The sequence below is a fragment of the Tamandua tetradactyla genome, chromosome 9 (genome assembly GCF_023851605.1).
Source record: "Tamandua tetradactyla isolate mTamTet1 chromosome 9, mTamTet1.pri, whole genome shotgun sequence".
Classification (NCBI taxonomy): domain Eukaryota; kingdom Metazoa; phylum Chordata; class Mammalia; order Pilosa; family Myrmecophagidae; genus Tamandua; species Tamandua tetradactyla.
Window position 1 is genome coordinate 55,945,643 of NC_135335.1, and position 19,808 is coordinate 55,965,450.

General features: G+C 42.8%; 1 protein-coding gene across 4 annotated transcripts in view; it reads left to right on the forward strand.

Annotated features, from left to right (window-relative positions):
* ADCY2 (adenylate cyclase 2) overlaps positions 1-19,808 on the forward strand; it is a 430,316-nt gene that overhangs the window by 382,924 nt on the left and 27,584 nt on the right. For 3 of the 4 annotated variants that reach the window (XM_077116823.1, XM_077116825.1, XM_077116827.1), the window contains 3 exons: positions 20-189; positions 8,915-8,999; positions 14,504-14,662. In XM_077116823.1, coding sequence (XP_076972938.1) covers positions 20-189; positions 8,915-8,999; positions 14,504-14,662 — 414 coding nt within the window. The remainder of the gene's footprint in view (positions 1-19; positions 190-8,914; positions 9,000-14,503; positions 14,663-19,808) is intronic. The other variant, XM_077116824.1, reaches the window with a different exon arrangement.

Here is a 19,808-nt window from a genome sequence, read left to right on the forward strand (position 1 = left end):
ACCTCTGTCCCTGTTCCAGTACTTTATCTACAGCTGCATTCTGGGACTGATCTCCTGCTCGGTTTTCCTGCGTGTGAATTATGAGTTGAAAATGTTGATAATGATGGCCGCGTTGGTGGGCTACAACACCGTCTTTCTCCACACGCATGCCCACCTGCTCGATGGCTACAGCCAGGTCTTATTTGAAAGGTGAGTCGTTTCCTCCCCTTTATGTTCACTTTCCTTCTCCCACAGGAAGCTGAGTGTGTATTGAGTAAGTGCAAATTATCGAGGTCCTTGTCGTTGAGGATGAGTTGCTTTGAAGTGGTGGCATGGGAAAATGTGTGTTCCATTACCGATTGCACAGCGTGGGTGTTATCAAATACTCTCAGAAGCTAGGAAGTCGATTGAGAAAGGATCTCTGCTATATGGCTAAGAATAACCTAGGGTTTCTTAACCCCAGGATTATGGACATTTGGGACTGGATATTTCTCTGCCTGGGGGTTTGTCCTGTGCACTGTAGGGTACTGAGCGACATTCTGACCTTACCCACTAGGTGCTAGGAGCACCCACCACCCCCAGGCACTACCACCAAAATCGTCCCCGGGCATTGTCAGGTGTCCCCTAGGCACAGAATTGCCCCCTGTTTGAGAACAACAGAATCCAATATACACAAAAATCGTGGGAAAGATAAGTGATTATATTAACAGTTTGTGATACTTAATTTATTATTAGAGATTTCTTAAAATACCATTGGCAAGAGGAGAGCTGTCAATCCTTGTGTTTCTATGTGCCACGAAGAAATTGACTTCCAAGAAAAGATGTGATTGAGTTCACTCCTCTAACCTTAGGACTAGATGCCAAAAGAATGAACCGATCAGGTCTGCTTGACCCAGAATTATGAAAAATTTCCTGTTATCCCACGACTTCCGTAAGCTTTTAATGAATATTTTATTCCCTGCTTGACAAAGCAATTATTTTAATTACCGTGATGGACCCCAGCTCACATCTCAATAGCCAAGCAGTGTTTTCTGTCAAGTAGCAGGTTAATTTCAGGACCGACCAGGCCTTTGCCTTCTCTTCCATAATATTTCTTTTTTTTTTTTTTCATGTAAAATGTTGCCTCAAATATTGGCAAATAGTTGTTGCTCCAGAAGGATGGTTTGCCTGGGCTGCACATGACCACTCACTTCCCTGTTGGAGGGCCAGCATCGTTGAGGGCAGTTTCCTCACTATATAAACACTTCTTAGCAACACATTCTCTTCTCCCAATTTAATTTTCATTGTCCTCCACACCATGAAACCCTAATAACCTGCAATCAAGCTTAGGGCAGTAGAGTTGCAAAAATGCATAATTGCATTAAGGAAATGTTATGATTCCATAGCCAAGACGAGAATGAAACTGAAAGTTAATTTTCCAATAAATTTTCAAAACAGCCAACCAAGCATGATTTAATATTTCTCCACTGGTTCAAGAGAGCTTGGACTGTATCCGTAAATAAATGCAGCAGGGCTGGTTTTCGCACGGAGCCAGCGGTGGCGCTAAATTTCCCTTTATTGGATTTAAGCCTCCTGAATATGTTACAAATCCAAAGCAAAAGAAGAAATTAGATTACAAAGATTCTGATGGGGAGAAAATTGCTTCTGGGGATGGTGGGTTGAGTGAGGCCTGTGAAAAGACACGCATTCTCTGATTAAAATCCCAGTGGCAGCTGGGTCGTTATTAACTTGAAGAAAAAAAATTCTGTTTCCGTTTCAGAGCACTTTTGTTTCATTCAAAGTATTTTTGAATTCATTCTCCCAACTTTGTTTTGATACTTAAGCTTATAAACTGGAGAGGGCTAAACTGAGAAGCAGGACCTCAGTGACCTGCCTTCAGGTCAGCAGTCAGCCAGGTGGGCTCTGAGAGAGGGGCACCTGCCTCCTGCTTCTGAATCTGCCTCTTAAAGTGGCTGGCACGTTCCGAACCTCTCCCTGTGTGCACCGGCCCAGTATTCCCAGCTGCACTCATCCCCTGAAGGGTGAATGATATAGCGTAATACCTCAAAAATTAATAAATTTTCTCCACTGTCGGTTTAAAACGAACCCCAAATGAGGGCCCCGTCAAAGTAGGAGTTTATAATTACCTCCTGATTTCTGCAGTCTCTCACCTATTTGATATAACCCTGTTACTCATGCCAGAGGCAAAACCCATCACTGTCAAGATTGACTTTTTCCTTACTGAGATTAAAGAGTTGCAGAGGCAGCCTTTCCCCATCAAAAGATTGATAGAGGTGTACGCTCCTTTCTCTGGAGTATTGATGCTGACATAACTCTTTCAGATATGAAAGTAGTAGGATGCTTAAAAAGAATAAAGCTGCTGTTTGTTTCCCAGTGCCTGTCCATGCAAAAAATAATATAAAATAAAATAAAAAAGCTGCTGGTCTGGAATGGTACCTTGGGAGTGAACATCACTAAACCCAAAGTCACAGTTGCTTAAGGAGCAACCAAGCAGCTCCTCCTTCTCTGAGAAGCTTATCTGTTTCTTTGAAGTTGCATGCTTGGTCTCATCCATTTCCTTTTATCTTCTCTCCTCATCCTTGTCCCCAGCTCATTCCCAGTATCCAGTCCTTGCTCTCGTCTTCTTTCTGACAAAGTGTTTGGTAGTGGCAGGTCAGTGTCCCTCACCCCACTACAGCATCTGGGCTCCCCTTCATTCACCCCCAAGTATGCCCAACATTGGGTAGCTCCTCTCTCTTCTTCCTCTCCAGAAAGGTGGAGAACATCCATCCTGGAAGGAAGCCAATGCAGAGAACCCCCTCTTGCCAGTTAGTTCCTTGCCTACCCTTCTATGGTGAGGACTATCATGCTGTCTCTGGAAGTAAAAGAGAAGGTGTAGAGCGAAGTTCTACTGCTGTACCGACAGTGGTGTCTGCAGCTCTGCCTGGACTACAGCAGGTGTTCAGTCAGGACCGCTTGAATAGTTAGATGAAAGCAGGATGAGCTCCCGAACACTATGAAGAGCCTAAATACCAGCTGTAATGAACTCTCTCTGTTCACCTGCTTCCCAGAGGTGTTTATTCATCTGGTTGAGGACGTCTGTTTTCAGCCTCAACATCAGTTTTTGTTCATACCCTTTAATTTCAAAAAAGACGGGAGCGGGCATCTCTTTATTAGCCAGTGCTGTACCATCTTCAAAATATACAGTTTGGATAATGTTGTCATCCTGTAGGTGAGTTTATGATTATCCCTCTAGGAAGGACCTTGCCTGAGCCAAGTTTGACATTGATAATGGATAAGCCAACAAGATAGTTCAAACCAACAGGAACATTTTTTTTTTTTTTTGCCAACAGAGTTAGAAGGAAAAAATCAGTATGTATATGCAATAGAAAAACTTTAGAGCAGTTTAGAAAATTGCATCAAAGACATGCTTACAGATTCATAAATGCGGAAAGCAGACTTCCCAGGAGGAAAACAACAACTGAAATGCTACCTGGCGAGTACACCATTGAAAATATATTAGAAGGAGGCCAAACGCATGCCAGGTCTTCATATCACCTGCCTTCATGTGATTCTGATAAGTCACTTGATGGGGAGTGAAGCTCACAAGTTTCTGGTACTTAGAAGGCCCAGAACATGATGTTTCTTAATTCCTTGGCATTTATACCCATCCTCCAAATTGCCTGGGAGTACATGACATTTTGCTGAATCGATCAAAAATTGTTCCATTGCCTATCCGTAACACCCTCTCCAAAGCCCTGAGCCAGAGCTGCTAAGGACACCAAGTACCCTTCAAAGTGATGGTGATGTTAGTGACAGTTGATATTTCTGGAAGCTGTTTTGTGAAAAGTGGCTTTGCAAAAGACACTCCCCTTCCCATGGCACAGGCTTCCTACAGCCTGCAAGACATTATTACATTTTTCCTGTGTGTGTGTGGTTTTTTTAAACTTGTGCAACCAAAAATCTCCAGGGGTGGACATTATTTTAAGTGGATCCAACCATTATGTTAATTGCCCTGAAGGCTAGAGATATGCCTTTAGTTCAAAAGGAGTGCTGGGGATAGAGAGCTTGAACAGAGGAGGTATCAAGGAGCCCAATGGGCTATTTGGCTCTGTTAGAACTTAAGCCTGATAAAATAAACACTTTGTGAAGTGTATATAAATAAGGTATTTAAGCAGCAATCATATCCAGTATCAACCATCAATCAGAAACTCTAGATTGTTGCTGTGAGAAATGTCTGCAGACTTTTAACTTCCCAACTTTAGCAACAGCTGTCTGTATCAAAGATCTCAATGGGGATGCTCAAATTAGCATTACTCATTAAGAGATATTCCTACTTTCGAGGTAGGAATTTTCTGCTTTCTCTGTTTTTCCCGTGTCTCGTGAAAATCCTGATAGCTAGGATTCAAGATACTGTGACATTTTAACAGTGTCTCAATGTGGGATCAATTTAACCAGAAGTCTTGAGGAAGCCCTGTGGAATTAACCACACCCAGGAGATGGGCAGGGGAGACTTTCCCCTGGGCAAGTCTGTGGGTATTCAGAAACACCTGCAATTTTCTTAAAGTCTCCTCTTTTAAATTTTAAAAATTCCAAATTTGTTTTCTAACCCATAATATATACAGGGTAATTCTGAAATCAGTTCAGATTACTTTTAAGTTAAATATCTCAGCTTCCACTCCCTGGCCCATGTGCCACCACCCGGTACCATCTTCAGAAGGTTAATGAATACAACTTGCGTCACTGCGGCTTCTCTTCTATCCTGACACAACACTAGTTGGGGGAGCCTGGAGGTGTGGAGCCCCAGCTGCCTCATTTCTAGAACAAAGCAGATCATCCCAGGGCCACTCAAATTCGACCAACCTTTCTTTTCTTCTAAAAAAGCAGCTATTAGTGATCTACTTCATTATCTAACTCAAAAAAGAGAATGTCCCACGGCTCGGATTCATCCTCAGGAAGATATGGAGGCTTTTAGGCTTTTTTGTTGTTTTGTTTGGTTTTGTAATGGGAAGTGGGGAGAGACTTCACACAGCCAGTGCCCATAGAATATAAAGAAGATATAATCCATACCATCAGCTCTTCCATCTATGACATTGAGGCTGTGATAACCCCTCAGGATCACTTGGCACTGATCTACCACTCACTTCCTCCTTTAAATCACTCCTTTCCACCAGAATGAATGAATGACGCTATTACTCAAGGCACTGTTACTCCATAGTTGAGTGCCAGCACCGCCTCTCCAGCCTCCCACTTCCATTTCCACCTGACTTTCCGCTGCCTCCAGGACTCAATTCTTGCATGAGACTCACCTTCAGTTGCATGTGTCTTTGTGCATACAGGAATTTTTTGCATGACATTTATGAATCTCTCTCTGAAAAAGTGCAATGCTCTGAGCTGCCTGCCCCTGGATGACATTGGATCAGCATCACAGGAAGTTTTGATGGTTGCAGACCTGCGTTGTCTCTCCAAGCTGATTAAATAATTGCATAAAATCTGGTGAATCTGCACCTAACCAAAACAGGAAAGAGAACTTAGAAGTGAAACCTCTCAGCGAGAGGAGTCCTTCCCAAGCGAACATACTGGTTTGCCTTCTCATACATTTTTTGACAGATGTTTATTGAATACTTTTTATATGCCAGCCCTGTTTGCTGATGTTTGAGTATACAGATGAATAAAATATATTCTTTGCCCTCAAGAAAGTCACCAAAACTCTTTATTAAGAAATTGCATTTACATACCCAGAAGGAGAATTGTCAGGTCATTGCAGCTAAGTTCACAGCATATCTGGTAAATGAGGAGCATGTTGACTATGTCAGGTGGGCTGAAATTGACTCCAATATTGGAAAGCCCCTAAAGAACTGTGGAATTGGCCAAAACATGCAGTGTACCTACCCAGGACACTCACCCTGGTGTAGGAGTGACTCAATCTTGGTAAATATCCATAAATGATGCAGCACTAATCAGTGGAAAGAAAGATTGTGTTTCAAAGTGACTGTGAGCTGTTTTAGAATGCTCCTGCCAAAGCTGGTGGTAATTGGCAAGTCTTATACCACCCATCAGAAAACAGGTTTGCGCTGATCCCCCTTGAGTCTGAGTGTTGAGTATAGGAAGGAATCCTGGCTGAGCTGTCATCCTCATACTTCATCTCCAGTGAGCAAAGGGCAGGATGAAGGATTCTTGAAACTTGAGGATCAGAGTGTTTGCTCTAGTGCCAGCCTCAGGGTGGGAAACATGGCCACAGGCATGTTTGAGTATCTAAGTCCTCAAGAGCCTTCTGTTTAGATACAAGGGAAAGCACATTCAGTCACATTTTGGCTTCCGCTGTCATGGAGTTGGAAATGCTTTCACTTTCTCTGTTGTATTAGCAATACAGTCCCCACTTTATAACCTAAGGAAGAAGCAGCCCTTCCATGGCTGAGCACAAAGTAGATTTCATCCTTGACCTTTGATTTTTATGTTAATGGCAAACATGATCAACAAAATTAACTAGAATCTGTCAGGAAGGCTTTCTAAAATTCTATGATATCTATTGCACATTTTCTCCACCCTTCACACTCCTCTTCCTTCCTACCCTTCCCATAGACACACAAATACAAAGGCAATCTGGGAGTGGACCTCTGAGTAGGAAAATTAATCTTTCAAGCTACAAGAGCTCAAGTAGCACTCATTCATGAGCAGTCTACATAAGAGAGATTTCAGAAGGAGTTGGCAGTTCTTTGCTAAATAAATAACAGAAGTTTTTGAGAAATCTAAATGAAATACAAGAAAGCAAGATGGAGTTCCTGCTAGTAAACCAAGAATTCCAGAAGAGGAAAACGTATCCATGTATTGAAACTCAAGTCTCTTCCCCAGACTGTGTTGTGCCTCATCATTTCTGAGGTCCATGCAGGTCTGTACTTTGAAATCCATTCTTTAGTCCAAAGGTGAGAGTCTTCCCTTCTCCTCTAAATGCTCTGCTCTACCCACCACATTTCTTCAGTAGGATATAAGATCTGGGAGACACAGCAGGGGTTTTTCACCTCTTTAAACCTAGGTGCAAAGGCATTAAGTTGATATTTCCAAAAAGGATTTTTACCACTAGGTTGTTAGTGTGTTTTTACTGTGGGATTAACTGAAAGCCAAGCAAGGACTTGAATTACATGAGAGTGTCCCATTTCTGACCCAGTGTTCTAGAGTGAGAGAGGCTTGAGCCAGCTCTTTATGTTTAGAGCCTCAGGTCTCTTAGCTGGCGATGCAAGGGAGATCTGAATTTGTATTTGTTGCACTAGTAAAAGCTACTGCAAAATCCTGGCCTAGGAGTTAACATTGTACCCTTAGTTTGGGGGAAAAAGGAGTTTGAAATTCCATGAAGTTGGTATCCCTTTCCAACATCACCCGTTGGCCAATTTTGACCATGTCATTGAACACAGCTACCATGAGCTCCAAAAGAGAAATTTCATTTCTTAAAATCAGTACTAGTGAAACAGGAAAGAGGCATTTCTCAGTGTTCTGCATTCTCAGAGAAAAACGGTGGCCTCCTGGTGGCTGATGAGCTTGGAATCTTCCAACCACAGATGCTTCGGTAGGGAGTGAAGAGCCCCTTCTACAAGCACAGGCTTTCTGCAGTATCCTCTGAGTCCTAAGCTGCTGGAACTGGGTGATGCTATCCCTTTATTTCTGTAGAAATCCCTTTCCTTTTCCCTTGGACCTTCCATTCTGTTAGTGACTTTCACCCATCTGAATTCCCCTAGCTTTTCCTCTAGCTTCCCAAGTCCCACCTCCTTCCTTATTGCTCTGTAGTTAATAACAATTGACTGCCTTTTCTGAAGTGCTTCCTATGCCCTGGGTACTGGCAAGGCACTAAATATACTGGATGTAGTGACAAAACAGCTTGCAAAATCAGCCTTTCTACCCCCACTTCTGAGGAAAGTGAGGCTTGGAGGGGTTTATCCAAGGTTCCATGGCTCCCGAACCCAGGCTATCTTCTGTCAAAGCCCACCTGAGCTCATTATCCCCACACTGTAACCTCATTAGTCCTTGAACGTGTTATGGAGACACTGGAAATTGCAAAGTGGAGGCAACTCCCATGCAAGATGCAACTGCCTGGTATTTGCACCACAAATAATTAAACACACCCTACGCTGCTTATGTTAGAGGGTGTCAATACATAATAAACTTTTCGTTTTCAGATCTTATTTTTGCCTTTGTATGTGGGAAATAAGCATTTGCTCAGCTTATGTAACATTCCCTGAGAATGCAAGAGAGTCCCTTGCATGCTAGTGTGGATGGGTGGGTAGGATGTTGTAGAGAGGATGGAGGATCCCCCCTTTCCTCCCACCCCACCTAGTGCAGTGAGCTCTGGGACAGGGATAAATTACTTATACCTACCTACTCCACAAGGAAAGCAGGGACGGTGTGCCAAGGATTTTCCTTCTTTCTGCTTTCATGATACAAAATGATATGAAAAAGTGAGTAACAGGTACCCATGAGAAAGTTATATGAAACTATATAATTCATAGGCAAAAGTAGTTTATGGAATTTAAGTTCTCTACTTCATTTTCAGGCCTCATGTAATTATGAATTTCAAGTGCACTGTTTCTTTCTGAGAGTAATAAGACATCAAAGAATTCACATATCAAACTATCCATGTTGATTCCAGAAGTAAACAATACCGTGTTATTATATTCTGCTGTTTCTTCCTTTTGTATTTGCTGTGGCTTGGTGTAAAGTCTGTAGCCTATATCAATTTCAAAGAATTTCTCTTTTACTGTGCCCTCGAACTAGAAATTGTTCCATTTGGTTTTGCTGCCACCTGGGTTTGAAGATATATTTGAAACATGCGTGTGTGTTTGGCTATGTGGGATGTCGAGATGCATTAGAGATTCTGGGTTTTGCTGGTAAATGAATTCTAAGTTGTGTGTTTGTGTTGCTTTGTCTGTCTGTTGTTGTTTGTTCATTTATTTGTTTTTTTTAATAGACCAGGCATTTGGAAAGACCTAAAGACCATGGGCTCTGTGTCTCTCTTTATATTCTTCATCACTTTGCTTGTTCTGGGTAGACAGGTAAGAAGTCCATTATTTTATATAACTTATCTAAATTGCTGTACTACTACTAATAATGCTTTGTTGATGTGCATTGTAGTTAATTTCATGCAGATGGGTGCTTAAGAATCATCTGCCCATCACTTAACAGAAAAGTAGGTAGCCTGTATGAGATAAGACATTACAGGGTGTGAGTGCTTGGATATAAACAAAAAGTTCTCTTGTTTTGTCACAAGAGGCAAACTTTGCAAATGTCAGAGACATGACTTAATTAATTTCCCCTTAAATCTTAAAATAAATCGTGTAGGTTTTATAAGACTATGCAAGTGTCCCCCACGAGCTAGAACTGTTTGGAAAAAGATCCCCTCAACTGCTGGGTTTTCATTTGCATTTCAAAATCTAGGGCATTCTGCTGCTGCTTCGAAGTGAGCATGAATACCTTTGTTGTCGTTTTTGATTATTCCTAGAAGATGGCCATCTGCCCAAAGTGTTTATTTTGCGATGGGAGTGACACTCCTCCCTGCAGTGCTCCACCCTGCCCGTCCCTAGTGGAGGCTGTGAGGGCAGTGGTCTTTGAGGACAGCTGCTCCTCCACTTGGGTCTAAGGACGACTGCCCAAGACCACAGACTCATGCTGGGCCAGGCAGCTCTGTGGCCACAAAGACTTGTCTGAGGGTTTTTGATGGATGTCCTAAAGCAAAAAAAGTGATTTATTTGGAAATAACTGATTAAGAGGTAATACCACTGGAATGACATATGCCTTACTAAATGGTTATATTGGCTATATGGAAAAAACATGAGGGGCAAACTGTAGACCGTGGATTTTGTTCTGGTTTCCAGTCTTTCCCCCCTAGGAAGCTGGTAGCAATTATACTGCAAGGGCCCTGTCTCGTTCTGGGGCTGTCACTACAGGGTTCTATTTTCCCAAGCCATAAGAGCTGTGCCTTTCCATGGAGTTCACAGTACAGCTGCCCCCCCCCACACACACACCACACACACACACAGTTCTCCCGAGGGCTGTGTTGTCCTGCTGCAGAGCTTCATAAGCTTCCTTTCCCCTCCACTCCAGCCCTCCCCACCCTCTGTCTCCGGTGAGTTCTTGGTTCTATATCCTTTGGATCACAGTTTTGAAATCCTGCACATTTCAGTGTATCTCTTGCATGAGATCCTTCTCTGATCTCCTGAGTTCCATCCTAATGCTATCTGGGTTTTTTTTTTTATACCCACTGCTGATTAGCTTTTTGATCTCACACATAAGGAAAGGGGATATCCTCACCCAGGAAACCCTATAACTGAGATGTGAAAGGACTGGGCTTCATTGCAGAATATCGTCTAAATGATCCTTCCTCAGGAGATAATGTGACCATCCCCTTTGTGGAGTTGGATATTTCTCCATTTCATAGCTGGGGACGCTTTGTCTGCAGCTTCTGCTGCTCACATTCGCCCAACCACAACACACTTAAGAGTCTAGATGGAATTAAATTCCCCCAGCATTTCTGTTGGTCACTAAGATTATAAACATGCAATACCATATATTGGTCACTGAGATTATAAACACGCCATACCATATATAGGTGTTGTTGGCTATATATGTGACTGGCAATTGATTAATTACCCTGTAATCAACTTACGATGAATCATCAAAATTATTCAATATTATGTTTGGGTGATAATTGAGCACAATTGTGTTGATACCAGTCTTATGGGGAATCAATCCTTTTTTTCATTAAAAAGTGAAATGTAATGATAGGTAGCATTTACAACTAGAGGCTGAGAAGGTCACTGCTCTCTAAGGGGCTCCACAGTCATTCTTTACCAACCAGCAATCCATCAGCCCGTCCTGAGTGGCACTGTGAGGAATACCAAGATGAACCAGGGGGCTGACCTTCAGCTCAAGATCTGGAGAATGATTTTACTAAGGGCCCAAATTACATCAGTACATCTGGGCTAAGACGAACTTTGAAGTCTGTGATAAAGTCCTTCTGTGTGTCCTTCTGGAAATAAAAGCCTATTCCAAACAACAGCCCAGTATTTAAAATGAGGTTTTCAAGTGTTGGAAGTATTCACAGTCTCAGAGTTTTGTTTTGTTTTATTTTTTCTGATTTTTTAAAATGATAGAACAGACATTTTACAATTATTTTTGTTATTTGCCCTAATGGCTACCCTGTGTTATGACCATCTTTTCTGAAATGATGGGGATGCATTAGCTTTCTGAGCACTTCTGTATACTAAATGTTGCCCAAGATGGCTAACAAACTTGGTGGAGAACATGCCACCTTTCCAACACTGAAGCTATGATGGTACTCTTTATACTGAAATCTAGTTAATGGGAGAAATGTTAGTCAACCCTGGGGCCCCTTTTGCAAAAGGAAGATCCCATATGTTCCACTAGAGTTAAATAACAGTACATTTCCATTGAGGATCTGCATTCTATGTGGAATGCATTCGAGATATAGATGCAGGTGGTGGCAGGCCAGATGAGATGGGATTGTGGGTGACATCATTTTGTGTGAGGATTTAGGAATTAGCAGAATCACATGCTGCCTGCTACCTGTTCAGCCACCACGTCTGCTCATGTAGGAAGATGTAAAGCATCCCTGTTCCTCAGGTTGTTTTCAGAACCAGACAAGGCAGAAAACTACCCTGAAGGTGAAACTGGGATAATGGCTAACCAGTGGAGGTCGGTGGGCTCAGAAAAATGGCTCAGAGATTCTGCCTGGACAGCTCTTCCAGGCTATTCCTGCACTCTCTCCTGTCATTGATAAAGGCAAACCCTGCATCTCAGAATGGGATGTGAGCCCACAAGGACTTGGAGCAGAAGTTCCAGACAAAAATCTAAGAGCTAGCTGGTCGTCCAAGGAAAGGGAGGTGTGCAAGGCAGGGCTTGAGACAAGAAGAAGCTTGTGATAGGTTGGATTTGGAAATTTTACAAGAGGCTAAAGAGAGAGGAGCAAAATCACAAATGCCTGTGATTATAGTGCTGGATGCCTGGGGAGATGACAAAAAAACAAAAACCATTATAAAATGAGAAGAGTCTAGAAATGGAGCCATAAATTAGGGAGCATCCAAACAGCAGAAGAGGAAAAGTAGGGAAAAGGCAAAAGAATTTCTGTCCCATGAGTCAGCTGTGGGTTACAATCTGTACTACACCAATTCCTAGTCACCAACAGCGCTACAACCCTGCTACCCACAATTGGAGACGTAAAGGTTGTTCTCGTGGAACGAGCATCACTCACATGCACATCCTGAAATGAAAAATGGCCCCCTCCTTCCTTAGCCTTTCTCCCCCATCCTTAAGACAAGTAAAATGATCTCCAGTTCTCTTTTATAAGCTCTTCTTGGACTCAGCTGCTTTTCAAAACATTGTTTCTTGGACACTTTCCTCTTAAGTTTCTTTCCTTTTCTGTTGGAAAGCAGAGGTCTTCAGGCTGAGCAGCATTTCTGCTCTCATCCAGTACCTGGTCATGACTTGATAAGCATGACAAGCTGCCTCCAGGCCACTGTCCACCCATCTCAGCTCTTTGCGTACTTATTTTCTTTCTTAATTCATTTTGGTAACTTTGCTCCTGATTTATCGATAAAAGAGACTAAGTTCATAAAGTGACTTAAAGCCCCCTTCTTTTGACTGCCATTTAATAAATACTTCCAGAAGTGTTCACTTTGGGACTTTATGTTTTGAATAGCAGTTGGTTGCACTTTCTAGAAGAGGAGTTTGGAATCAGATATTTTTCAAAAATACCGATAAACAGAACATAGCTGGAAGAAAGTATATGAAAATAGCACATTATCCACATGATAAACTGTTTTACAAAAACTTCAATTCTCTTCAAATCTGTGCACTGATTTGCTATGGAGATATTTGTCTTCTTGGGTCCCTCCACATGCGTTTCTAATGTAGCATAGCAGCTGCTTGTATGTAAATGCTGAAATTCTAAAGCAGATTGCATTGCCTGGGAAGGTGATAGCAGAGAATTGAAAATATGTCTCTTTCAGTTTAATGTAGCTGGTTCCAAATGTTCTAATAGATCTTATTAGGAGGATCAAAAATGATATGTGATGAAATAGCATTCACTTGGAAAGCCTCAGGAATTTCTTAGTCTAACCCATACATTTTTGGTTTGTGGAAAACTTTTAAGTTCTACATGGTTTGGCCCGCTCCTTTCACTGGTTCCTTGGAATTGGTTTCATTTCCAGTTTGATTTTTGTCTAAGTGAAGTTACACCTGTGTCTTTACAGTGTCATGTCACCACCACTGATTTCTTCTGGTATTTTAGTTTAAAGACAACCACCACTAGTTTATAAAAAAAAAAAAATCCACTAAGTCCATTTTCCAAGTAATGTGCCTTTTATAGTCAATGGATATCATGATTTCTATTAGTACAGAGTATGAAAATGTTTACATTAATGTAAAACTTTTAATGTAACCAAAGATTTAAAATATCGATTTTTGTAATCCTCTTGATAAATACCTTGCTATATGAGAAAAAAAAATAATACCTCATCAGAGGAGGAGGAATTTTTTAAGTGTGTCAAACATAGATTAAGTCAAACCTAATCAATAAATGCCCACTGTTCTTTTAGGTTTCAAAATGTAGATTTTTTAAAATTCCCATCTGTGCACGATAAGCTGCTTATGTGCATGTGTTTTCTCTTATTTTTACTGCCATTGATAGAATTAATCAAACCAGCAAAACAAACAAACACTTTTCATTTAGCTTATCTTTGCATTTGTTTGTCAAATAAGCTTCTGTCTATACTGAAATACACCATCTTTCCTAGGCCCCTCTGCTAAAGGGAGATTCGTTGAAGGGTATTTCATTATATTAAACTATTTACATCATAGGAGGCACAAATTGATGCTAAGAACAGAAATAAAAATATAAAATTGTAATACATTATAAAACATGAAGCAAGATATTTTTACTATTAGCACTATCTTAATTCAATACTATCAAAACAAATTTTTTGTCTAACTATAATGGCATTTTTTCAGTACTCTTCAATCCCAAATGAAAAAGTGCTCGTTTTACAATGAACATACAATTACACAATTTGTGGTGGGGTAAAAGTGATTTACAAATTTTAGAGGCAACCCCCCCAAAATGAACGGTTTTAGTTTTGAAGTGCAAATTATTAAACAATACACTTGTCTCGACTAATGCATTTTTCATTATTCATTGTTTCTATTCTACTATGCCGCCTTTCAAAATGGAATTTGAGCCATCTTTTAGCAGCAGGGCTGTGCAAGAAACTTGAATGTCGTTTTACTTTGGAGCCTCCAATATAGCTCACTTCCCTGCTCCCGATGCCTGTCCTATCCTTAACTTGTTCATTTGAAGTGCTAGAGGCTGATGGAGAGGCATCTGGGAGGACCGAGGGCTTTAGGGGAGGGTGACAATGCTGTTTGTGGGCTCTTTTTTACTTCGGTTTTGTTTCATTCATTTTTCTTGTTTTCTCTTTAAAACCTCCACTCTGGCAGGACAAGATGCCTATTGTGTCTTTACCTCTGTGTCCTCTTGTAACAGAATGAATATTACTGTAGGTTAGACTTCTTATGGAAGAACAAGTTCAAAAAAGAGCGGGAGGAGATAGAAACCATGGAGAACCTGAACCGGGTGCTGCTGGAGAACGTGCTGCCCGCCCACGTGGCCGAACATTTCCTGGCCAGGAGTCTCAAGAATGAGGTCAGGCAGTGTTGTGGGGGGCTGGGGGGCCCCGGCTGGAGGTCTGTGGGCGTCACACCCTCAGGTGCAGGGAGATGTCCAAGATAGTCCAAAATTCTTCTGTTTTCAAGATGCTGTTGGTTGGTGGCCTGGAAGTCACTTGAGGATATGAGGTGAATTACCACTGAAAGTCATCCCATGGAACTGATTAATTCCCAAATGCTGTCCAATGAATCATCACATCCCCCCTAGTCACATAAAGTCCTAAATAGACACTACAAGGCCCTGTGGTCCGAGATGTGCCTGAAAGTGGTCACTGCCTCCTTCCAAGGCCATCGTCCACAGCAGTGTGCCCCAGAAGCCCAAACCAAGGGGACATGTAATTAAACAGTTCATCCCACATGTCTATTGTCTTACTGCTTGCACTGCCTGAGAGGGTCTCAGAATGTCAGATGAGGAAGGAAGGAGCTAGAAGCAGATCAAAGTCTTAAAAGGATAAAAATGAAAATTCTTTGGAAGGTTTAAAGGAATGGATATTGAACTAAAGTTGAACAACTAGGATGCTAGTTAGAGGTTGAAATGGCTTTTGATATATCATGAAATTGCTGTAGTACTGTGGAAATGCACGTGTGTGCAGAAGCATCTGAGTGGACTTTAAGAAACACGTATTTGAACACCTACTGTTTGCAAAGGCCCGTGCCAAATACTGTGGAGATTCAGAGATGCATAAGATGCAATCCCTGTCCTTAGGACATGTTCAATGAAGATGACAGTGGCAGATAAGAAAAGGAAGTAAAGGGGACCTGACAGTACAAATTCTTGTTCATAGATAAACTCAACCTTGATGATACTGGATATTGATGATACTCCACAGAGTCTTCATGGGAGGACAATAGTATTTCGATAGCATATTTGAAGCTGACATTAAGAAAGGAACACTGGGCAGTGGGTGAGGAACTAGACATTAGCATTCACATCTTCCAGGAAGCTCACAGAGTGGGCTGGCCCCATCCAGAGTCCCCCACCCAGCAAGTCTGCCTGGATATGACTGTGCACTTCTTCTTTGCCCTGGTGCTGTCCAAATGCGCAAGCATATTCAGCAGCCTGTTTACCTGTTGGCCACAGGTAATGAAATCATGACATCTGCTAACCAGGAACCATCTGTTTTCATCAGCAATACAAGAGTTTCTCTATGCACATGTTTAACTGTGAATTCAGTGTTTAACTTCAGCACATCCGTCATTTTGCCCCTGCCCTGTGGCCGAGCTGCTGCTGGCCCCTGGATGTGGAGACGAATGAAACAGAGGTGGCCCTGGCCTCTGGGGACCCAGCCTCTGGGAGGGAACGGGACCCTGTGACCCTGAAGACACTGGGAGAATAAATGTGGGAGCCCAGAAAGTGGTCGTAAAGAAGCGACTTCTGAACCTGAAAAGAAAGTGGTCAAAACTAGCTGGGAGATGGGGGTTGAGGAGAAAGAGAACATTCCAGGCTCTAAGGAGCTACTTTTAGTCAGGCCACAAGAGAGTGCCTGGCTGTAGATCTGAAAAGCCCACTGGGCCAGGTGGGGAGAGAAGGAGGGGGAGATGAACGTGGGTGACCTAATGTGCCATGTCCTAGATGGAGAGGCGAGGAAAACCATCCTGAACCCGAGAAAGCTTTTTAAAAGTCTGCGTAGTGGTCTGGCTGGGCTCAGGCTCACCCTTATGGGCCATGCAGATCCCCCCTTCGTCCCTCTTGACAGCTTCCTAGACCAGACTACCAGAATTAGGGCATTGTCTCTATTTCTTTCTCATTTTCTTGAATTATTTTAAATCAGCATTTAAATAATAATAAAAATAATAAATTTATATAAATGTAATAATTTACATAAATAACAATACTAAATTATTGAAAAAATAAAGAAAGGCAGGGTGGTTGATATGGAAAGGGAATAAAACCTGGTGCTAGAGAGCTCCAGCTTGACTCTTAGTTTCAACATTTTCAACTTGTGTGACCTCTAGCCTCAGTCTCCCCATTTGTAAATGAACAGTAGCCATGCCTTCCTTTGCAGTTCCACGATGTTGAGGGAGGGAGATTTATATTATCGTTGCAGTGTAGCCCCTGCGGTGAGGTGGGCATTTTGCAGTGTGGGAATAGAGGCCTGAGGCCACCCCTCAGTGCCCTGGGCAAACGCACCCATGCTGGCACTTCGTGTGAGCTGTGTGCCTTGACTCGATGGCACTATGTCATCTTCATGCCCTCTGCACCGTTCTCGGACACTCTCCAGGGAGGGAGACACTGCCCTCCTATTTCCTGATGAGTGTTGCTATTTTATGAAAACTATATTCAGCTTAATATTCTGCTCAAGTAAAAGGGGAGAAGCTGTTCCACAGATTCTCTGCTTATATCTAAATTCATACGGGGGTTTCCCACAGCATCTCCCATGGCCCTCTTCTACCCAGGATGGCCTCACGGGGCAAGGGTGATAGATACCCCCACGTAATGTGCATGTGCTCAGCCAGCTCCCATCTGTGGCTCACAAAGGCAGCTTATTCCTTCCATCAGGAAACATGAGCCCCCTACTTTGAGCCTGTGCCAGACCAGCAAACATCTCTGTAGAAAAGGTGAACAGCTCAGTCTCCAGACCCTTGCAAATTCTCACCAGCAGAAATGGCATTATGTTCCATAACAGCCGTGTTAAGGACCTTTGGTTTTCACTAAGAGTCCCACAATCCCCGAACATCATTAGATTCACACTGTTTGGCTGCTGGCCTGAGAAGGCTGAGGAGGGTGAAACGACAGGTGCTGAATTTTAAATCGGGGGCATTGGATAGTGACACAGCCTTTAGAATGATCATTTCCTCCTGCACAGCTTATGTGCTGCTAGGTTCTCTGTATTTAGTTACACAATGCAGAATTCCCCTTGGCTGTGATTTTCCAGGTTTTACTGCCAATTTTGGAAGGAGGAGGGTGACTACTTGGGGAGCTTCTCAGGCAGCCACCATTATACTCAGGGGTGTAAGAAATTAAAAGAAGCCCCTACAGCACACTAAATCCAGATTCTGCCCAATTACCAGGTCAGTTTTGATATCCAGTTGCTGAAGATCAGGCACTTAGTGTAGGGAGAGTCTGTTAGCTATGACTCTAGTGGGAGATGTACAGAATGCAAACCAAAACCCTCCAGGAAGAGTCTAAACAAGAGGGAGAAGTGCTAACCCGCTGATTTCTTCTCAGAGCCCCCCAAAATGAAGCAAGGTTTTTTTCACACAAAACATATAACAAGGTCATTGTAGAAAGCATCATTTGACTGCATAAACTATAGCAAAGTCCTGCCCTTTACTTCTGTCTCCCCTAAAAGGACTGGCCGTGGACCTTGTCCTGTGACAGGCAGAACTTCCTGCCCTTGTTTGACTTTGTCCCTGGACAGAACGATCTATTTCTTTGCCCTAATGATGTATAATCCCAACCTTGCAATTACAGATCAGCCTTTCACAGCTGAGCAGTGATTGTTCCTGACGGGGTAGGTGCCGCCAAGGTTTTCACCTCCTCCGCAAGGATAGAGCCAAATAAAGAGCTCCTGCCTGAGCTCACTCCCTCCCTAATGCTCCTGCACTGTCTGAAATTCTGTCCCCAGGTGTGAAGGATGCTGGCTGCACATGCCTGCTGCACTCCCAAGTAAACTTGGAAAGGGGAAATTTCCAGAGGATTCCAGACAAGGCGTGGTAAAGCATGGCTGAAACTGATGCCTGTGCTCCAGAGGGGGGCTTCTCCAGATGAGGGGCCCCTGGAGCCCCACTCAACCTCAGACTGTGGTGGCTGATAGCAAAGTTCCTATCTCAGCCCTGCACTTCTTAGTGAAAGGTCCTCAGCCCTCAATTCTCTCAGTGCTATTAAAGGTTTTAAAAGAAATTGTTCATGTAAAGCGTTTTAAACAGTGTCTGGTGTACAGGAAACATTCAATGAATTTTATGTATCTTTTTTAACAGGTATCCCAAACTTACTCAAAATTTGGGCATCACTGTCCCTGGGGAATTTATTATAATGTCCCAAAGAAGGAAAATTACTTTGCTCTGGTGTCTGGCACTGGAAAAAGAAGCCACCCTTGGGAAGGGGCTCCAGGCAGCATCCCCTTCCCCACTCTTTCTCGGTGTGGGTGGACCGAAGAGTGAAGTGCTGCAATTTGATCCCCTGGTTCTGAATGCAGGGTTGCAGGTTACTTTGAGGGTGTTTGTGAGTGCAAAGCGATCCTTTCAATCCCATGGTAAATGCTACTTTAGCACTTGTCATGCTAATCCATTTGGAATGAACTCCTTGTGAAGCACCTGGAAAGAGTTAGGTAACTCTGTTCCGGAGTCTCCTAGAAATAATCTATAGGAAACTAGATTTTGACAAAAACAAACAACCAGATGGATGGATGGATGGATGGATGGATGGATGGATGGATGGATGCATGGATGGATGGAAGGATGAATGGATGGAAGGATAGAAGGATGAATGGATGGAGGGATGGATGGATGGATGGATGGATGGATGGATGGATGGATGGATGGATGGATGGATGGATGGATGGATGGATGGATGGATGGATGGTTGGATGAATGGATGGATGGATGGATGGATGGACAGTTAGATAGATAGATAGACAGACAGACAAAGCAAGCCAGACATCACATTTTATTGTCCTCCAAGAGATCAACTTACACATAGATGGCTACTCACTTAAGGGGAGACATAATCATGTATAAATAGCAAGAGTTCCAATAGGTGCCAGGTTAGCCCCCTTGCCCTGTATGGTTATTTCTATGAGGATGAGCAACCTCCCTGAACCAAAAGCAATAAATTGGCATCTGGGCGAAACCAGGGAAGCAGTTCTGTTCTCTTTACTGATGAATACCCTGTGAGTTGGGGGCAGGAGATGCTTCAAATGTCCTCAGTCCTAGTTTTCAGGAACAAACCTTGAAGAAACCACAGATGACTAATGCCACCACCTACATTAACAAAGAGCCTTCCAGTAGGTCAGTTTTATTCTCCTTCCCGCTGCACTGATGCACAACGGAAATGAATTTCCCTTCAGAAAAAGGGAGTGAAAGTTTTAGCCACTATAGCCACCAACTCCACAATGTTTAATGAGTAGAGGTTGAGTGTGCTGTGCTCAGCACAGGTGGATGGAGACCTGGCTGCTGTCTCT